The sequence below is a fragment of the Nanorana parkeri genome, unplaced genomic scaffold (genome assembly GCF_000935625.1).
Source record: "Nanorana parkeri isolate BGI_ZX_2015 unplaced genomic scaffold, ASM93562v1 scaffold330, whole genome shotgun sequence".
Taxonomy (NCBI): Eukaryota; Metazoa; Chordata; class Amphibia; order Anura; family Dicroglossidae; genus Nanorana; species Nanorana parkeri.
In genome coordinates, this window is record NW_017306598.1 from 1,193,660 (window position 1) to 1,210,167 (window position 16,508).

Genomic DNA, 16,508 nt, shown 5'->3' on the forward strand with positions numbered 1-16,508 from the left:
CCCTAATGCCACCTAGGGACCCCCAAAGAAGCTGATGAAGCAGCGATCTGCTTCATCAGCTTCTCTCCAGCTTCTGAAGCTGGAGAGTGACACAAGAAAGCAGAAGTGATGTAATATACATCACTTCCGCATTCTGACACCGGAGAGGGGACCAGGGGGAGATCTGTACCGTTCTCCCTCTGATCTCCTGTCAGAGAGCCACCATTCTGGTCCCGGGCTCGCAGAGGGGGGCGCTCCAATCGGCACCCCATACAAGCAATATAGCCTATAGCTGTTAGTTCTATAGCCGGCAGATCACTTGTATGTAAATTTTGGTCATTTCCAGCTCATGCAAGGCTAACAGGCTGTGTATACTGTATATGGCCTGTTACATCCAGGAAGATTATATTTTTTTATAATAAGGTAAAGTATTTAGTATTTTCATATGCACTTAGTAGGTAGAGCTCTTGGCTCATTTCTTTATGTTTTCCAGGAACTTTCTATATGTTATGTTAAAATAGAACTCAATAATTCATGCTAAAACTTACACACACAAGAGAATAAGTTGGAGCAGCGACTGATCATTCTCCCTGTTTGCCTTCTACAAAGTTTCAATTAGATAGAGAGTAGACATGTGCAATTCATTTGGTTCCGAATCGAAATTCGGACAAAATTTCGGAGATTCGGATGTATCCGAATTCCGAATTACAGATATAACGAATGCAAACGAATCCGAATTTCCGATTTGGTTTTTTTGGACGAACTTTTGTTTTTTGGACGAAATTTCATTGCAGCAAAGTGACATTTGAGAACAAAAAACTTTTTTTTCCTCTTAAATGTCACTTTGCTGCAACGAACGAACAAAGCAAAATTTCTTATGGATTACTGCTAACGAATTTCATCCGAATTCCGAAACAAATTGACTTTCGGACCTGAATTTCAAAGAACGAAATAACGCAAAATCCAAATCGAAACTAAACTAAACAAATTTTTTGCTGGTGCACATGTCTAATAGAGAGAACCTGAAAGCCGACGGCTTCTGCTGTACTCTGTAGAAAACAATGGTTCTCTGCGAATCCAAACTCATGGATACATCCTGTATTGGTTTTATTTGTACAACAAAGGTTCTATATACAACCGCAATACCAAAAAAGTTGGGACCCTGTGTAAAATCTACATAAAAACAGAATGCAATGATTTGCAAATCTTATAAACCCATATTGTGTTCACAATATAAAATAGAAAACATATAAAATGTTTAAACTGAGAAAATGTGCCGTTTTAAGAAAAAAATAAGGTAATTTTGAAATTGATAGCAGCAACACATCTCAAAAAAGTTGTGACAGGGCAACAAAAAGCTGACAAGTAAGTAGTACTAACAAGGAACAGCTAGAAAGACTAATTAGGTTAATTGGCAACAGGTCAGTAACATAATTGTTTATAAGAACAGCATATTAGAGAGTCCGAGTGTCTCAGAAATAAAGATGGGCAGAGGTTCACCAATCTGTGAAAAGCTGTGCCCCAAAAATTGTCGAATTATTTCAGAATAATGTTCTTCAAGGTGAAATTGCAAAGAAATTGCAAAATTGCAAAGTGTATCTTCATATAATTTCATACTGTATAAAGAATGTTAACTAAATCCTTTATTTATTTTAGGATCTGAAAGAAAAAATGGATGAGCTCCAGCCACTAATTCCAGTTTTGGAACAATATAAGACAGATGCCCGGCTAATTACACAGTTCAAAGAGGAGATTAGAAATTTGACTGGAATTCTCACAACCATTCAACATGAGATAGGCGCCTTTGACTATGAAGACCTGCATCAACGTGTCCTAGGACTGGAGACCCGACTGAGAGATTGCATGAAAAAACTAAGTAATCCAAAATGCTTCATATTATTGTAGTTACTTATTTATTTGCATAAATAATAATTTTCCTCTGCACAATCAGATATTGCACTATTTACTACTACAACTTCCAAAACAAGAGAAGTAGACCGCCAAAACACAGATTGCTAATTGCAAGTGAATCCTAGCAGAACAAGGGCAATAATGGTTTCTGCAAGTCATAATGGTTACTCTAATATGTGTAGGTTCAACAAACAAATGTCCCTTTAATATAAGATGTCCATTAATGTATCCTCCCCAGCGCTTGAATGCAGCCCACCAGGGTATATACCCAGCACCGCATAGCCTTTCTTCCAAAAAAATCCCTACTAGATCTTCTTTTTAGTGCACCATATTCCTATTTATTCTTAGGGGTAAGCTCATGGCAGCTTTCAGCGGTCCAGCAGAGTTTGTCTCTCCATTGTAAGTTAATAGGGTAACAGTGTGCATTAAGTGAAGGGAGGTTTTCAGAAGCAAGGCTGTGTGGCACTGGCACGGCCGCACAGTGAAGATCTCTGGAGTGGGGAGGAAGATAATTATGTAACCAGGTGGGCTGCATTCACTGGGGTGGGTGGATTTATTACAGGAAAATTTGTGCTAAAGGCACAGTTGTCCTTTAACCACTTCAAGACCAGGTGTTTAGACCCCCTTCCTGGCCAGGCCATTTTTCAGTATTCAGCGCTGCGATACTTTGACTGACGTTTATTCTGTCATGCAAAGCTGTACTGAAATTAATTTTAAACAATTTTTGGGGGACAGATAGAGCTTTCTTTTGGTGGTATTTAATCACCACTACGGGTTTTACTTTTTACTATAATTATGAAAAATTACTGAAAATTTTGGGAAAAAAAAGTTTTTTTAAACATTATGTTAGGAAACATTTATTATTACCCAGTTTTTTGGTAAAATATAAAAGTCGGGGTCACGTCGGGTAAATAGACACCAAACATGTCAAGCTTTAAAATTATGCGCACCCGCGACATCACAGAAAACTACCATACCCAAAATTGGCCATAGGCGACACTTTAAAAGCTTTTACCGCTCATCAGTTTAGTGTTATCAGTAAAAGATGGCTCTAGAATTATTGCTCTCACTCCGACGTTCGCGACGATATGTAACATGTGCGGCGTAATGGGCGCAATCGGCTTTTTTGCACGTATGCGCCCCCGACGCATGTTTGTGTGCATGTATGTATGGGTGGGGACTTTAAAAAAAAACATTTTTAATTCTTTTTTATGTGTAACTTTAAATTGTTTTGGGGGGAACTTAACTTTTTTTATCTTTTTTTTTTCACTAAACTTTATTGCTATCACATACGGGGGCTAAACAAAAACCCCTATGTAATAGCAAAATATGTGACAGGTCCTCTTTGTGGAGAAATCAGGGGTCTCCAAGACCCCTAATGTCACCTAGGACCCCCCAAAAGAAGCTGATGACGCACAGATCTGCTCCATCAGCTTATTTGCAGCTTCTGAAGCTGGAGAGTGACACAAGAATGCGGAAGTGATGTAATATACAACACTTCCGCATTCTTTCAGAGGAGAGGGGACTGGAGGGAGCTCGTGTAACAAGCTCCCTCTGATCCCCTGTTACACAGGCATGGCGCTGATCCCGGGCTCGCACCAGGCGCAGCGGAGCCCGGGATCAGCGGGACAATGGCGGGGGGGAAAGCGGAGGGGGGGCGCACCGATCGTTGCAACATACAAGCGATCCGCCGGCTCTACAGCTGGCGGATCGCTTGTATGTTAACAGGCATCGCTGCCTGTTTTTAAATTGCGGCCATTTCCCGCTCGGCCCGGAGGCAGTTAAAGAGGAGCTTCATGACAAAAATTAATGACTACTTAGAAACCAGCAATTGTTGAGACAATGAACACTTTACATACCCTAAATTATAAATTGAAAGTCTGAGATAATTATATCTATCATAGAAATAAATTACACCATTAAAAAAATGTGCCTGTTGCCTAGCCAGGTTTTGGCCCACACTGTCTAGCTGTCTATCTTGGGTACCAATGGCTGACTACTCCTCCAAACGACTGAATAGAGGTTCTATCATGCATGCACAGCATGGGGGAGTCTACAATAAACCACAGAGTAAAGGTCATTTAGGAGCGAGGACAGGTAAGTATAAGACTGTATTAAAAGCACAGTTAATCTGTAATTAGTTTGCACCTATGAGAAGCATCATGAAGGTCTACAGGTCATGAATATAATATAAAGTGCATTTATCTGTTTTTGGTGGGAAGTAGGATAATGTGTAAACAATAACCTTGTTTTTATTAGATACCTGCACTGAATATCTTCAGAGCTGTACCTAATTTACCTAATTTATTTATGACCAACATTTAAAAAACAGTGATGTCATCCATTCTATCAATGTGATGATGTTATCATGTGTTTCATAATGACTCCACTATGCTTAACTTAGCAATACAAATTGAAGAGCCTCTGAATATATTTATAATAATCAGTAGCCCTGTGGCTTGTTTAATGAGTGGCCTCTGTTTGAATATGTCCTTGATCACCGATGCAGCTTTGAGTTGTTTTATCGCAAATTCTTCTGTAGTGGAGTAGGCAAAAGGTATGAAGGTCACTGTGTAATAACTATTATCTGTTACAATGCAGACAACTTTATATAGGGTAAAAGTTCTGATTGTAGCATTAGAATCCTGAGTATAGATTTTTTGTAATAACATGCCATCTACTGGATACTGGATGTGTACAATACGAAGAAAGGCTAAGGGCCGGTTCACACCACGAGCAGTGTGTTTCCGGGACGGTGAGTGGCCGGAACGCACTGGATTGCATAATTAAAGCCTCCCACATTCTGGGGTGGGAGGGGGCATGGTGGCGCCATCCATGTCAATGCATGTACCATTTTTTAAAATCCTCACCGTACCCAACCGTGGGCGTTGCTGTACCACTTGTCCTGGTGCGGGCGATCTCACTGCGGGTGGGAGGCGTGGCTGCTGTGTTATTGACATAAATGGCTAAATGCCACCACCATGGCACCTCTTGCCCAGAACACGGGAGACTTTAATTATGCAATGTGGTGTGAACTGGCCCTTAATATAAATTTCTGCTTACTCAGATGAGGCAAAAATAAATGATCTAATATATCATAAGTATCTGGTCAAAACAGATTTGGCATGATTTATTTCTCTCCATGCACAGTCTGCTGCATAGAACTTAATTTGGAATCAATCGTATGGTGTGACAATTTGACTTTTGTATGGGTGCCTATAGGAGTATAGTTTATACAATCAAGGATATTACTGTGTTTTACTTTTTAAAAATTTACAATTAAGCCATTATCTTTTATCTCTACATACTTGGCACCATAACTGCACGATATAGTAGGCTGTATAAATATGCCACCTAGGGGCTAATTACAATATTTCTGCTGAACTAGACACTGAATCTTTATCCCTCCACTCCATCTGACCTGTAATGCCAGTATACACCGGTATACATTGGCTGAACAAATCATAAAATACTATTTTGAAGGTATCAATTGAGGCACATTTAGGTTTGCAAGTCTCGTTAACAATGACTGTCTCCTCGTAATACTGAATAGTACAAATACAATTTTACACTGGTAACATTATTTATAAAAATGTTGTACTGACATAAATATAGTATTTACCTGTATTGTATGTATCACATGGCATATTATGCTTTATATGATATTTCAAGAAGCAGCAGGTTGTGGGTGAAATTTTTTTTTTTTTTATTGAGCCCTATCCATAACTTACATTTTTCGTTGTTTTTTTAGCTTGTGGAAAACTGATGAAGATTACTGGACCTATTACTATAAAGGCATCCGGGCCAAGGTTTGGAGCATGGATGACAGATCCTATAGCATCAGAGAAAAATAATCGTGTATGTATTATCATAATTGTTATAATATGAAAAAATACCTTGTAGGTAATCCCTATGTAAATAATCTGGATATCAGAATTAACAATAACAAATACAGCAAAAAATGACTCTATAATGGGTTTCTAATCAGTTGTGAATTGCGGTTCACTTGCTTGCTATGGTGCATTTAAAAAATAAAGACTCTGTACAGTATTCTTCAAGAATCCAGACATCTACAGCAGGGGCTTTGCTGGAGGAAACCCTAAATACCTTGAAGTGTTGTGGCTTGTACTATAACATATTGAAAAGTGGATACTTTTTGTCCCTTATATTATCCATTCGTTCTGTCTTCTTTTTTCTCTTTACTGTATTCCCTGCCTTTGGTCCCTTTCCCTCTCTTGCTGCATTCCCTTAGTGCTGAGCCATTAGTACACAGTGTGTAGCAGAGGTGGTAATGGAATCCCAGTAATTTGTAAAAAGTGGCAGATTCTATGATTACATAAATTACACACACATAATATTTATAAGGATTTGTGAAAGGTAATATGCTGTTACAAAGTGAAATATGTCAAAGCAAATACAAGATACAAAGAAAAGTAGTCTCAGAACCAAAAGTTTAGGGAAGATTAAAGTGTGTTGTCATATTCTGGTTGATAGCACTACTTACTGCAAAGGAGAACTGGGGCACTTAAAAGAAGATTAGAGTACATTAGACATGTGCGATTAGTTTCGTTCCGAATCGAAATTTGGACGAATTTTCGGAAATTCGGACATTCGGATGTATCCGAATTCCGAATTACAGACATAACGAATGCAAACGAATCCGAATTTCCATTTCCGAAATTCAGTAGCGTTCGTACGAACGTTCGTTTCGTTTTCTGTTCTTATTCGTTTCTTATTCGTTTCTTATTCGTTTCTTATTCGTTTCGTTCGTTGGAGCAAAGTGACATTAGGGGAGAAAAATATTTTTCCCCCTCAAATGTCACTTTTGCTGCAAACGAACGAAACGAATAAGAACAGAAAACGAAACGAACGTTCGTACGAACGCTACCGAATTTCGTCCGAATCCGAATTCCGAATCCGAATTGACTTTCACACCCGAATCCTGAAAAACGAAATAACACAAATCCGAATTTAAAACGAAACGAAACTAAACGAATTTTTTGGCAGTGCACATGTCTAGAGTACATGTCCTGGGTGCCGGGATCTGTATGTAGACATGTATTCTTAGAAGAGTTCTACTGGTAAATTATAAGTTGGAAGTAAAGTGATATTATAAGGCCTGGGAACTCCTAATTCTTTCCGTGTTAATAATTGTTACAATAACTTGCTGTGAGGTGTTCAATCTTAAAAAAAATTTAATATCCAAAGCTAACAAAAATTTAAGTTTCAACCTATATACTGTATCTATGATGTGGGGACTGATTCAACTGAGGCTGAATTAATACAACTTTTTTCTCTCTTACATATCTATTTCATCTTTTCAGGTCTGGTACATGGAAGGGTTTACAACCAGCAAAATTGTGCGTGAGTACAAGTCAATGGCAGATTTTGTCACTGGGGCAGAATCAAGGACTTACACACTACCAGTGAAGTGGGCTGGCACCAGCCACCTGGTATACAATGGGTCGTTGTACTTTAACAAGTACCAAAGCAACATCATAATTAAGTACAGTTTTAGCACAGGGAAGATTTTGGCCCAACGTAGTTTGGACAATGCCGGATTCAACAACGTCTATCCTTACACATGGGGGGGCTACTCTGACATAGATCTCATGGCTGATGAATTTGGGTTATGGGCTGTTTATGCTACCAACCAGAATGCTGGCAATATTGTTGTTAGCCAGTTACGACAGGATACATTAGAGGTGCTTAAAAGCTGGAGTACAGGATATCCTAAGAGGAGTGCTGGAGAGTCCTTTATGATTTGTGGCACATTGTATGTTACCAACAACCATCTTACTGGGGCAAAGGTCTACTACTCATATTCTACCAAGTCCTCTACATATGAATACATGGACATTCCCTTTCATAATCAGTACTTTCACATATCAATGCTGGATTACAATGCTCGAGATCGTGCCCTGTATGCTTGGAACAATGGACACCAGGTGCTTTTTAATGTCACACTTTTTCACATAATCAAAACGGACAGTGATGTCTGAGGTTCAACACAACCAGCCTTCCACCAGGGAGCACTAGCTCATCTCTATACAGTTTTTTCTACTTTACTCCATCCAGTTTGTCTACATCATCCATGCTTACTATAACTCTACATCTTATTTTATTAATTGATAATCCATCTGTTATTTATTTTCTCTTCTATGCTAGGTACTTCTAGGGCCATGCAAAAGTCAACAATCAGTTAAGTAGAGCTGACAGACATTTTATGGAAGGCAACTGGTTTATATAAAGATATTTTTAGGTGTATCAAACTAAAAGATGTTTAGTGCATACGAATCTGTCTTATAAGAGTTATATTTATAGCAACATCCAGATGTTACAGGCAAACACAACAATGTAGTGGATAATGTGAGTAAGGGGAGATGGATAAAACTGAAGCAACCGATATAGGGGGATGTAAATCTCGGCATGGACATGCTCAGTCCAAAACTGAAAAGAAGAAACCAAATTTTGGTTTGAGTATAAAGGGTAGAGAGGATGCAGCCCATATATTTTTTAGATATTTTGAATACATAAAATAGCTCAGAGTTGCATATCTAAGAGGAGGTTTGTTAATCAGCTTTGGCTATTTATGGTTTGATACTTGCTTTGTAAAAGTACCAAACTATCTCAAAAGTCCTTGCATTATGCACTATGTGAAGCAAAGAGGTTAGTTAATTTATATAATTTTTTTAAACATTTTGATAACATTATTATCTAGTTTGTACCATAAAGAAAACCACTTAGAAGCCTGGGCAATTCTAACAGAGGATATGATTTTAAAAAAATGGATAGCCAAAGGTTATCTTTCATTAAAGCTGCCTCCTCTAATTATTCCTACTGTTCAGTAAAGCAAACCATCACATTAAAGGAAATACAGAGAGGCTTGGGAGCTAGTAGGGGGGTGGCTTAATTTGACTGTTGCAGGAGAAGTCAAGATTTGCATATAACTTAAGATCTTTGGATCTACTAATCATTATAAATAACCACTGCTAAAGCATTTTTTACAATACACATTCATTGTAATTTGTCCAAACATGTACCAGGTTTTAAATAAATCATCACCCATATTGTATCCTAGAGAATAAGATGAACCAGTGAAATGTGTGCTTCCCAGACTGCTAAGCTTTGCTTGTTAGATATTTTATTAAAAGGGTAATAGCTTCAAATACTTGATGTATAGAAGGGTTAAATAATTTTTGAGGTGTAATTACATTTTCACTCTGACAGAAATAAGGAACACTTTAATGTAGTGCGTAGCCTTTGCCCATGGTCAGATGGGACACGAAAGTCAATAATCTGAAAGAATGTATGACCCAGCTTCCTTTTTATAAAAGGGTGAGCTAACAGCAACCATATTGTCAGTATTTGTTAAGTCGGTAGGAGGAGATGAAAGTTCTGTAAAAGGAGAAATACTGTATTTTTTATTCTAAATAGAAAATGTCCACAATGGCAGTGCATGGCTTCCCACGCCCTTCCCACCATGGCAGTGTCTGGCTTCCCATGCCCTTGTTTGACAATATTTTCCTTATTAGCTGTACAAATGGGCAGAATTGAATAACAATTGGGTACACTACAATGTTTATAAACTTTGAATTCAAGCAAAATTTTGCAAAACTGTACACAAACCAAACCCAGCCAGCTTCACTCATCCCTATTCTTCACCTGCTATGTGTAATTTGGAGATTTTGAAGTCCTTATAAGGTTGATTTACTAAAGACAAATTGGCTGTTCTCTTTGCAAAGACATTTGCAGGGAAAGCTTCCCTTGGCTTACTGGACATGGTTAAATATCACCTTGCAAAGAAAGCCCAATCATATGCAAGGAAACTAAAAAACTAAAAAAAAAACAGTATTTTTTTGCACATAATTGGATAAAGGAAGTCAGCAGAGCTTCACCTTATGCACTACGCTAAGGGGAAACGTCCCCTGCAATTTGCAAATGCTCCTGCAAAGTGAACAGCCTATTTCCCTTCAGTAAATTAACCCCAATAACTTATCCTTAGCCCTAAAGCTCTAATATCTCAGCACTCTGAGAAATTAGAGTATCTCTCACTAGAAAGCAGAAATGTGTTTTAATGTTTTATATTTTTCTTAGAAATCACAAGTACAAATTGTGCAGTGTTAGGTTACATGCTGTTTTGTTTATTTCATGGGGCAATTTAATTCATTGCCTGTTTCTAGTGGAAACATAAATGAGTTAATAAGCTTGGCCCGCCCCTTACTCCATTCTCATATCACTAAATAAGTTGCTGGCAGGTCTAATTATCTCTAATTATTAAACCCTGGAGCGGCCTCCACTAATAAGTCATAACGATGGACAATTATTTGGTCTATTAATCACGTTGACTCTAATAACGCATTGAGACTGTGAGAAAGTAACCAGGATGTGATATTAATTTTGTGACTGCATTAGAAATCATTTTAAAAAAACAGTGCCAGAGTTTTAAAATCTAAAAAGCCAGCTGATCTGTGTAAAGTTTACAATAAATCTGTCTTAATTTTTTAAAAAACATTCTGCCAAGATATAGTGATTAAACACGGCCATTTGGAAGCCTAAAGCAGACCTCCAGTAAACAGATAGAATTCACAGCCCATATATTTGACTTGCTTTACCTACCAAAATATTCATAATTTGGTGCAGTCACCTTTTTGGTAGATCTTTTTTCACCCTATATAGCAACTTAGCAATTACTCAAAGTAAATTAACACTAAAATTTCCTATTTTACCTTTCTGACAACCAGCTTATTACTGGTCACCTTGTGCTGTTCTGTCCTGTAAACCGTGCTTGAAACATGTTAGACTGGCCACTCTGTACTGTGCAATAAAGTTGGATTACCACTTGAGATATGCTATAAAGTCCTAGGTGCATACAAATCTATTTAGGTTCAAATCACACAAAGTAGAAACAAATCATTAGAACATACTGACTGTTGCATTTATAATGGAGAAGAAACTAGGTTTGTTTCTTGTGCTTCTCTGACTGATGTTTAGAATTAACAGGTTTTACTTTATTTGATAACTGATGTGCAGGGTTTTAATATTAAGATGTTCAGCAGTTACAGAGGTAGAATATAAAAATAAAATGGGTTATTTTGATTGACTACACAACGGTACTAATGGATAGTGTTTTTCATTGGCCTTGAGTTTTGTTTTCTAGTTTTTTTTTATAAAAATCTTCAATCATTTTTTGTGCTTCAGTGTTTCAGTGTATGTTGTTATTTGCCTTATTATGTCCATTGCAAATCTCTTTGTTTTTCAGTAATCGATGTTCTCCTGGGCTTGCATTCATACTGCTCTATAACTCGCATTTCACCAGTGTATGTCCTATATATTATCTCAGCTCTCTGTGGTGGTTATAGGCTAGTCTTTACAGAACTCCTTACAGTTCATAATGATATCCCCACTACTGGTATAAATGATCTAAGAAGTCATTCAAGATGCAGTGCAGCCCTGTGGTGAGAATTTCTACATTGTCTTCTACAACTAAGAAGATGCTACTGACGGTCAGTTGACTTACTCATCACCAGTTGACCCAAGACTCAAGAGCACTGCCTGAACCCTGGACTGCTGCATATCTACTTGATCAAACAGCATTAGTGAATTTCTATTTTTCAGAAATTTGGTCTGTGAATTTTGGAAAACTGCCCAATTGTGCTGTGATGAATTATTTCAAATATGAACAAGAGCCAGCACTTAAATTTCCCACATTTGTATTCAGTCTTGTAGAAGAATATGTGATAAGTAAAAAATTATCATCAGGAACGCTGAGGTTGTTTCTATGTACATTATAATAAAGGGATGTTGGGTTAAAAGTTAAAGAAAATTAAATAAAGTAGGAGTGTCTACAAATGTTTAGACTGTGAGATGTTCATACAGATTTTAATCAAGAACCATCTCATGGTGTGACATCAAACCTTCGGCCACAGTTGGAACAGTTGAACTGAACCTTTTTTGCCTTATTCTGTTTTGTTAACAATAATTATAACATCATTGTAGAAGAACCATGCAAACCATTCTCAAGCATAAATTGTTTTATACACTCTCATTCATTTTTCAGACAAGTGATTGTGAAATGTTTCTTGATATCTAGTTGTTAAAAGTTTTACCATATCTCTGAGGATAGAGTACACATTTGCTACAAATATTTGGTATTATATAGTATATGCTTAGAAAGTAACTACAATTATGGATCAAATAGTATTGCATACATTCATGCCATGTGTGCCCACATATATACATTTATATGTAAAGACCAGACTCTAGGTTCACATCAGGGTGTTTTCTGAATTCAGTGGACCTGGGAGCAAAATCATAAGTTGGGCCCACTTCTTTAAGAAAAGAAAAACTAAAGCTTTGTTTACACTAGCCTTTGTGGTGCTGTATCCAGATCCCTAACTCTTATGCATCTCACAAGACTCACGGACTGGGATGTGGCACAACTCTGGACTATTGGCACCTAAACATTGTAGTTCAACAATGCAAAGATAAAATAAAGGAACATATATACCATATTATTCTAAACAGGTATCTGGTTTTAGCTCCTCACTCACCGGATGGCAGCTACAGTGTTCCCCCATATCAGTAGTTCTACTACCGTCCAGTCACAAGGTGAAGTCATTCATGCTATGTCACCGGAATAGAGCAGGAACCAATAACAGAGGGCCCCAGTCACAGTCTACCCCCTCACTGTTTGTCAGCATCTGCTGCAAGGAAAGAGAGATTATGGAATTGGCAAAGCCATGTGACTCATTCTGGTATCTTTGCTGCTTTTTTTACTGCTGCTACTTTGTAGAATACTGCTGAGCAGAACAGATGGGTATTGCACTGAGTAAATATAATTAGTGGCATAGAGTACAGGCTCCATAACGTGGTATACATTGCTGTCATTATACACAAAGAAAGGGAATTATTTATATTTTCTAAATGAAATAGCCAGCTATGTATTCCATTGCCAACAAATGCCAAAACAAATTTAAATAGCTTCTACACATGTAAGGAGCAACAAAACTCAGTATGCAGAGAGTGATACAATGAATACCAGGCTGAAACTCTGAAACAAAATCAATAGAATTTGTATTCTATGCTCATCTCTACTTTTAGCTGCAGAATTTAAATAGGTAATGCAGGTCTTATCACAGATGAAAGGTTGATCGGTTCTGAAGACGCAGAGCAGTACATGTAAGATAGTTATGCATTTATATCAGATTTAAAAGCACTATAGATTTAATATTAGTGTTTTTCTGACTTACTGGGATTCAAGATTCTCTTTAAGAATCCAATTCTATGAACATCACTCAAAGCATATATCTTCATTTGTAGGCTGTATTAAATGGTTTTCATTTTGTGTGTATTTGTATGTTTGTGTAGGGAAAATTTTCACATTAAACACAGGCACAAAAAAAAATGATCCAAGATGTACACAATAATATTTATTACACAAAGAAAGAAGGAAAGTTGGTTCCCAATCTTTTTCTGTGTCCTCACTACAGGTTAGCCTGTGGCCCATGTGCAGCTTAACATAAAGCTAAACCCCCTATCCTCCAAAAAACCAGACTGTGTGAATAAATCTTGAGGCATTGTTGAAAAGAATAGAGTGGCTGAAACTGGTTGGAAATTCAAAGAGAAAACATATATTAAGAACAAATATACTGTATTACAGCAATACAATAGTGTATCTTGTTTACTGGTAGATATGGCAGTTGCTGGACATGGATTGACGTCCGATACTGACTAGCTGTACTTGCTGTATTAAGTAAAGGCAGGTGTTTTTCCTCAACATGAGCTTATACATGGTGATTGGGATCTAAATGCTTCTTCCTCCTCTGGGTGAGGAATAATGGCAAATACAAAAGGCATTAAAATAGTTGTGTTAATGAGTGTGGAAGCAGACTAATAGATGGAGCTCACACTAAGGCCAATAGCAGCAGCAATAACTGTTTTAAAACCCTTGTCTAGTATAGGCCGATACAACTGTTTGGGTCCTCAGAATTTGGCAGAAAAAATCAGTTAAAAAACTGGTTTAAGTAACAACTTTGTTTCTTTGTTTCCAAAAACTTAAAGTGACATTAAACCCTCAGATTTTTTTAACATAAAACAATACTGTAATGTGTGCCTTACTGTAATCCATGGTTGTTTCCCTTCTCTTTGCTGCTCTTCCTTTTAAATCTGTATCTGTTCTCATGCTCTGCAGAACTTCTGTTCTGCAGCAGACTGCCTTGTCTCAGGAATGGATACATGGTGTCTGTGTATAGGTTTGTATAGGTTTGTAACCTGAGCCAGCACTACAGGAAGAGGCCATGAGCTGAAAAGGGAAGTTCTTCCCAAGCATGAGAAGACATGAGGATTTAAAAGGAAGAGCAGCAAAGAGAAGGGAAACAACCATGGATTGCAGTAAGGCACACATTACAGTATTGGTTTATGTTAAAAAATCTGAGGGTTTAATGTCACTTTAAGCTTCAACTTTATTAACTTTCTCGTCCTTACATGGAAAATTTGGAATAACAATCCCAATGGCCACTTGTTTCTTTGAGACTAGCAGCTCTTTACCAGAACAATGTCACCAACCTTTAGATTGGGATTGCCAACCTGCCAATTGTTCTGGGTTTCAAATCTGAAATGTATTGCTTTCGCCACCTATCTCAAAGCGTATTTAACTCAACTCGACTACTCAAGTTTTCTGAATCAAGAGAGTTGCTGGAAAGCAAAAAAGGATCCTCAGGGTCTTTTGAAATGGGTTAAAGGTCTAGCACTGATGATTGTTGAGACTTCTGCCATGAAGGTTGTCAGACTCTCCTGAATGTTTGTTACTTATTCTAGCTATACCTATAATTAATTATGACACCCCTCCCATGTGAGAAGAGTAAGGTGGATTTAAAGTCCATGTACAGCCCTGATCCCTCCCCACCCTTTCCATTTCAATATTTAAAGAGATATGTAGTTCTTCAGCTGCCTCAACAAGCATCACCCCCTCTAGTGTGATGTGCAGTGACAGACAAGAGCCACACAGCAAGGTCAATGTTGCTAAAAGGAGAGAACTGAGCTGTGCCTATCCGCTGAAAGATTGGCCATTTTAAAGTGACTTGCAGCTACAGCTCTTTCAGCATGGCCTGCACAATTGTGGTCAGTAAAAACATAATGCCATTGTGTTGGACAGGTGGATCTCCTTCTCTGTTGTTAACATAAACATAGAGTCATCTGGTCTCATGTAACCTAACACTACTTTGCTGTAAGTGTAGAAATCAATATATTTAGGCTCAATGTCCATTCCTGAGGTGGCAAGTTCAGCTAGTTCAACAGCTAATACTGCAACACAAAGTTCTAGTCTGGGTATAGTGTGCTCAGGTATTGGATCAATTTTTGTTTGTGACAGTGTGCCTTAAATTGTATATACACTTTTGCAGGCAAACTTTAGAAACCCCCGTATATGCTTGTTATGTTCCTTTTCACACAGCATATCTAATAATAGTTTAAGATGTCCCCATTTAGCAGGTCTTTGCATGCTCCTCTCTCAATTTTAGTAACAGCAGACTCTGACTATCCTAACAGAAATATTTAGAACAGACTGAGTGTCTCCTCACTAACATATTAGGTCTTCAGTGCTTTAACCGTTTGTTATGAACACCTAAAAAAAGGTAAGCTGCAGTTTTTTTATTTTTTTAAGCTATACCATGTGATTGGGAACAAATAACAAATATACGGTAGGTGTTAGTCTATTTTGGCTGCAACAGTAAAAATACACTTTAATGTCCATAGTTTTGATGTATGCAGCATCAGCTATGGCTTTGAGAAGCATCAGAGAATATATAGAGAACTTTTGGCTTTCTATTTCTGTAGAGGGAACAGGAGCATATGGGCTTGTGCCCTGTAGATCAGATAAAGCTGTTAGAGAATTTCTAGTCTACCCAAGAGTGTTTTCATGGAGTAATGGAACATCCCAGTCAGATGTTTCATGAGTTAAATATTTAGGTAGTGCTATACCTTGAATTGTGACAGGGGCTGCAAATCCTATTGGCTATTAATTGCAGACAAGACACCTATGCATGAAAAAGGTTCTTCTCTATGTTTACTTGGAAGGTATCTGAATCACATCTTCCTTCCCGTGACTAAATCCTGCTATTTCCCATATTCAACAAAAATATATTGTTTCAATTATCAGTAATAAAAGTATTTAATTACCTGATCTGAATGCAGGTAGACCCCCTTCATTTATTCACTGGAACCAGACCTGTCAAACTATGCATACATATGTATAAGTTTATAGTCATCTTACACCATTTGGTTTTAGAATAGTGAGTGGTATGGGTCTCCTGGAGTGAAGTGAGAATCCAACAATGACTTATTAAATAAGTAGTATAAAAATTATAAATATATAAATATCTCTAAGTGAACATCTTATTATGTGAAATAAAAATTGCTGAAGTGATATGTGAATAAACGAAACAAAAAATGATTACATTACGTGCAGTCAGTTTACATTTCTATGATCCAAAACACCCACGCTCGGAGAGACTAAAAATTAGGACGTACTCCCGGAAGCAATCCAAAGGGCATCTTACCATCACCAGGGGATTTTTACTATCGGGATACCGACATCTCTTTTTGGGACCAGGGCCGAA

General features: G+C 37.6%; 1 protein-coding gene across 3 annotated transcripts in view; it reads left to right on the forward strand.

The window, feature by feature from the left end:
- Nucleotides 1–8,195, forward strand: part of OLFM3 (olfactomedin 3) — a 179,741-nt gene extending 171,546 nt beyond the window's left edge. For all 3 annotated transcript variants that reach the window (XM_018558292.1, XM_018558291.1, XM_018558290.1), the window contains 3 exons: nt 1,636–1,855; nt 5,642–5,748; nt 7,215–8,195. In XM_018558292.1, the coding sequence (XP_018413794.1) occupies nt 1,636–1,855; nt 5,642–5,748; nt 7,215–7,892 (1,005 nt within the window). In that variant the 3' untranslated portion in view covers nt 7,893–8,195. The remainder of the gene's footprint in view (nt 1–1,635; nt 1,856–5,641; nt 5,749–7,214) is intronic.
- The last annotated feature ends 8,313 nt before the right edge of the window (nt 8,196–16,508 follow it).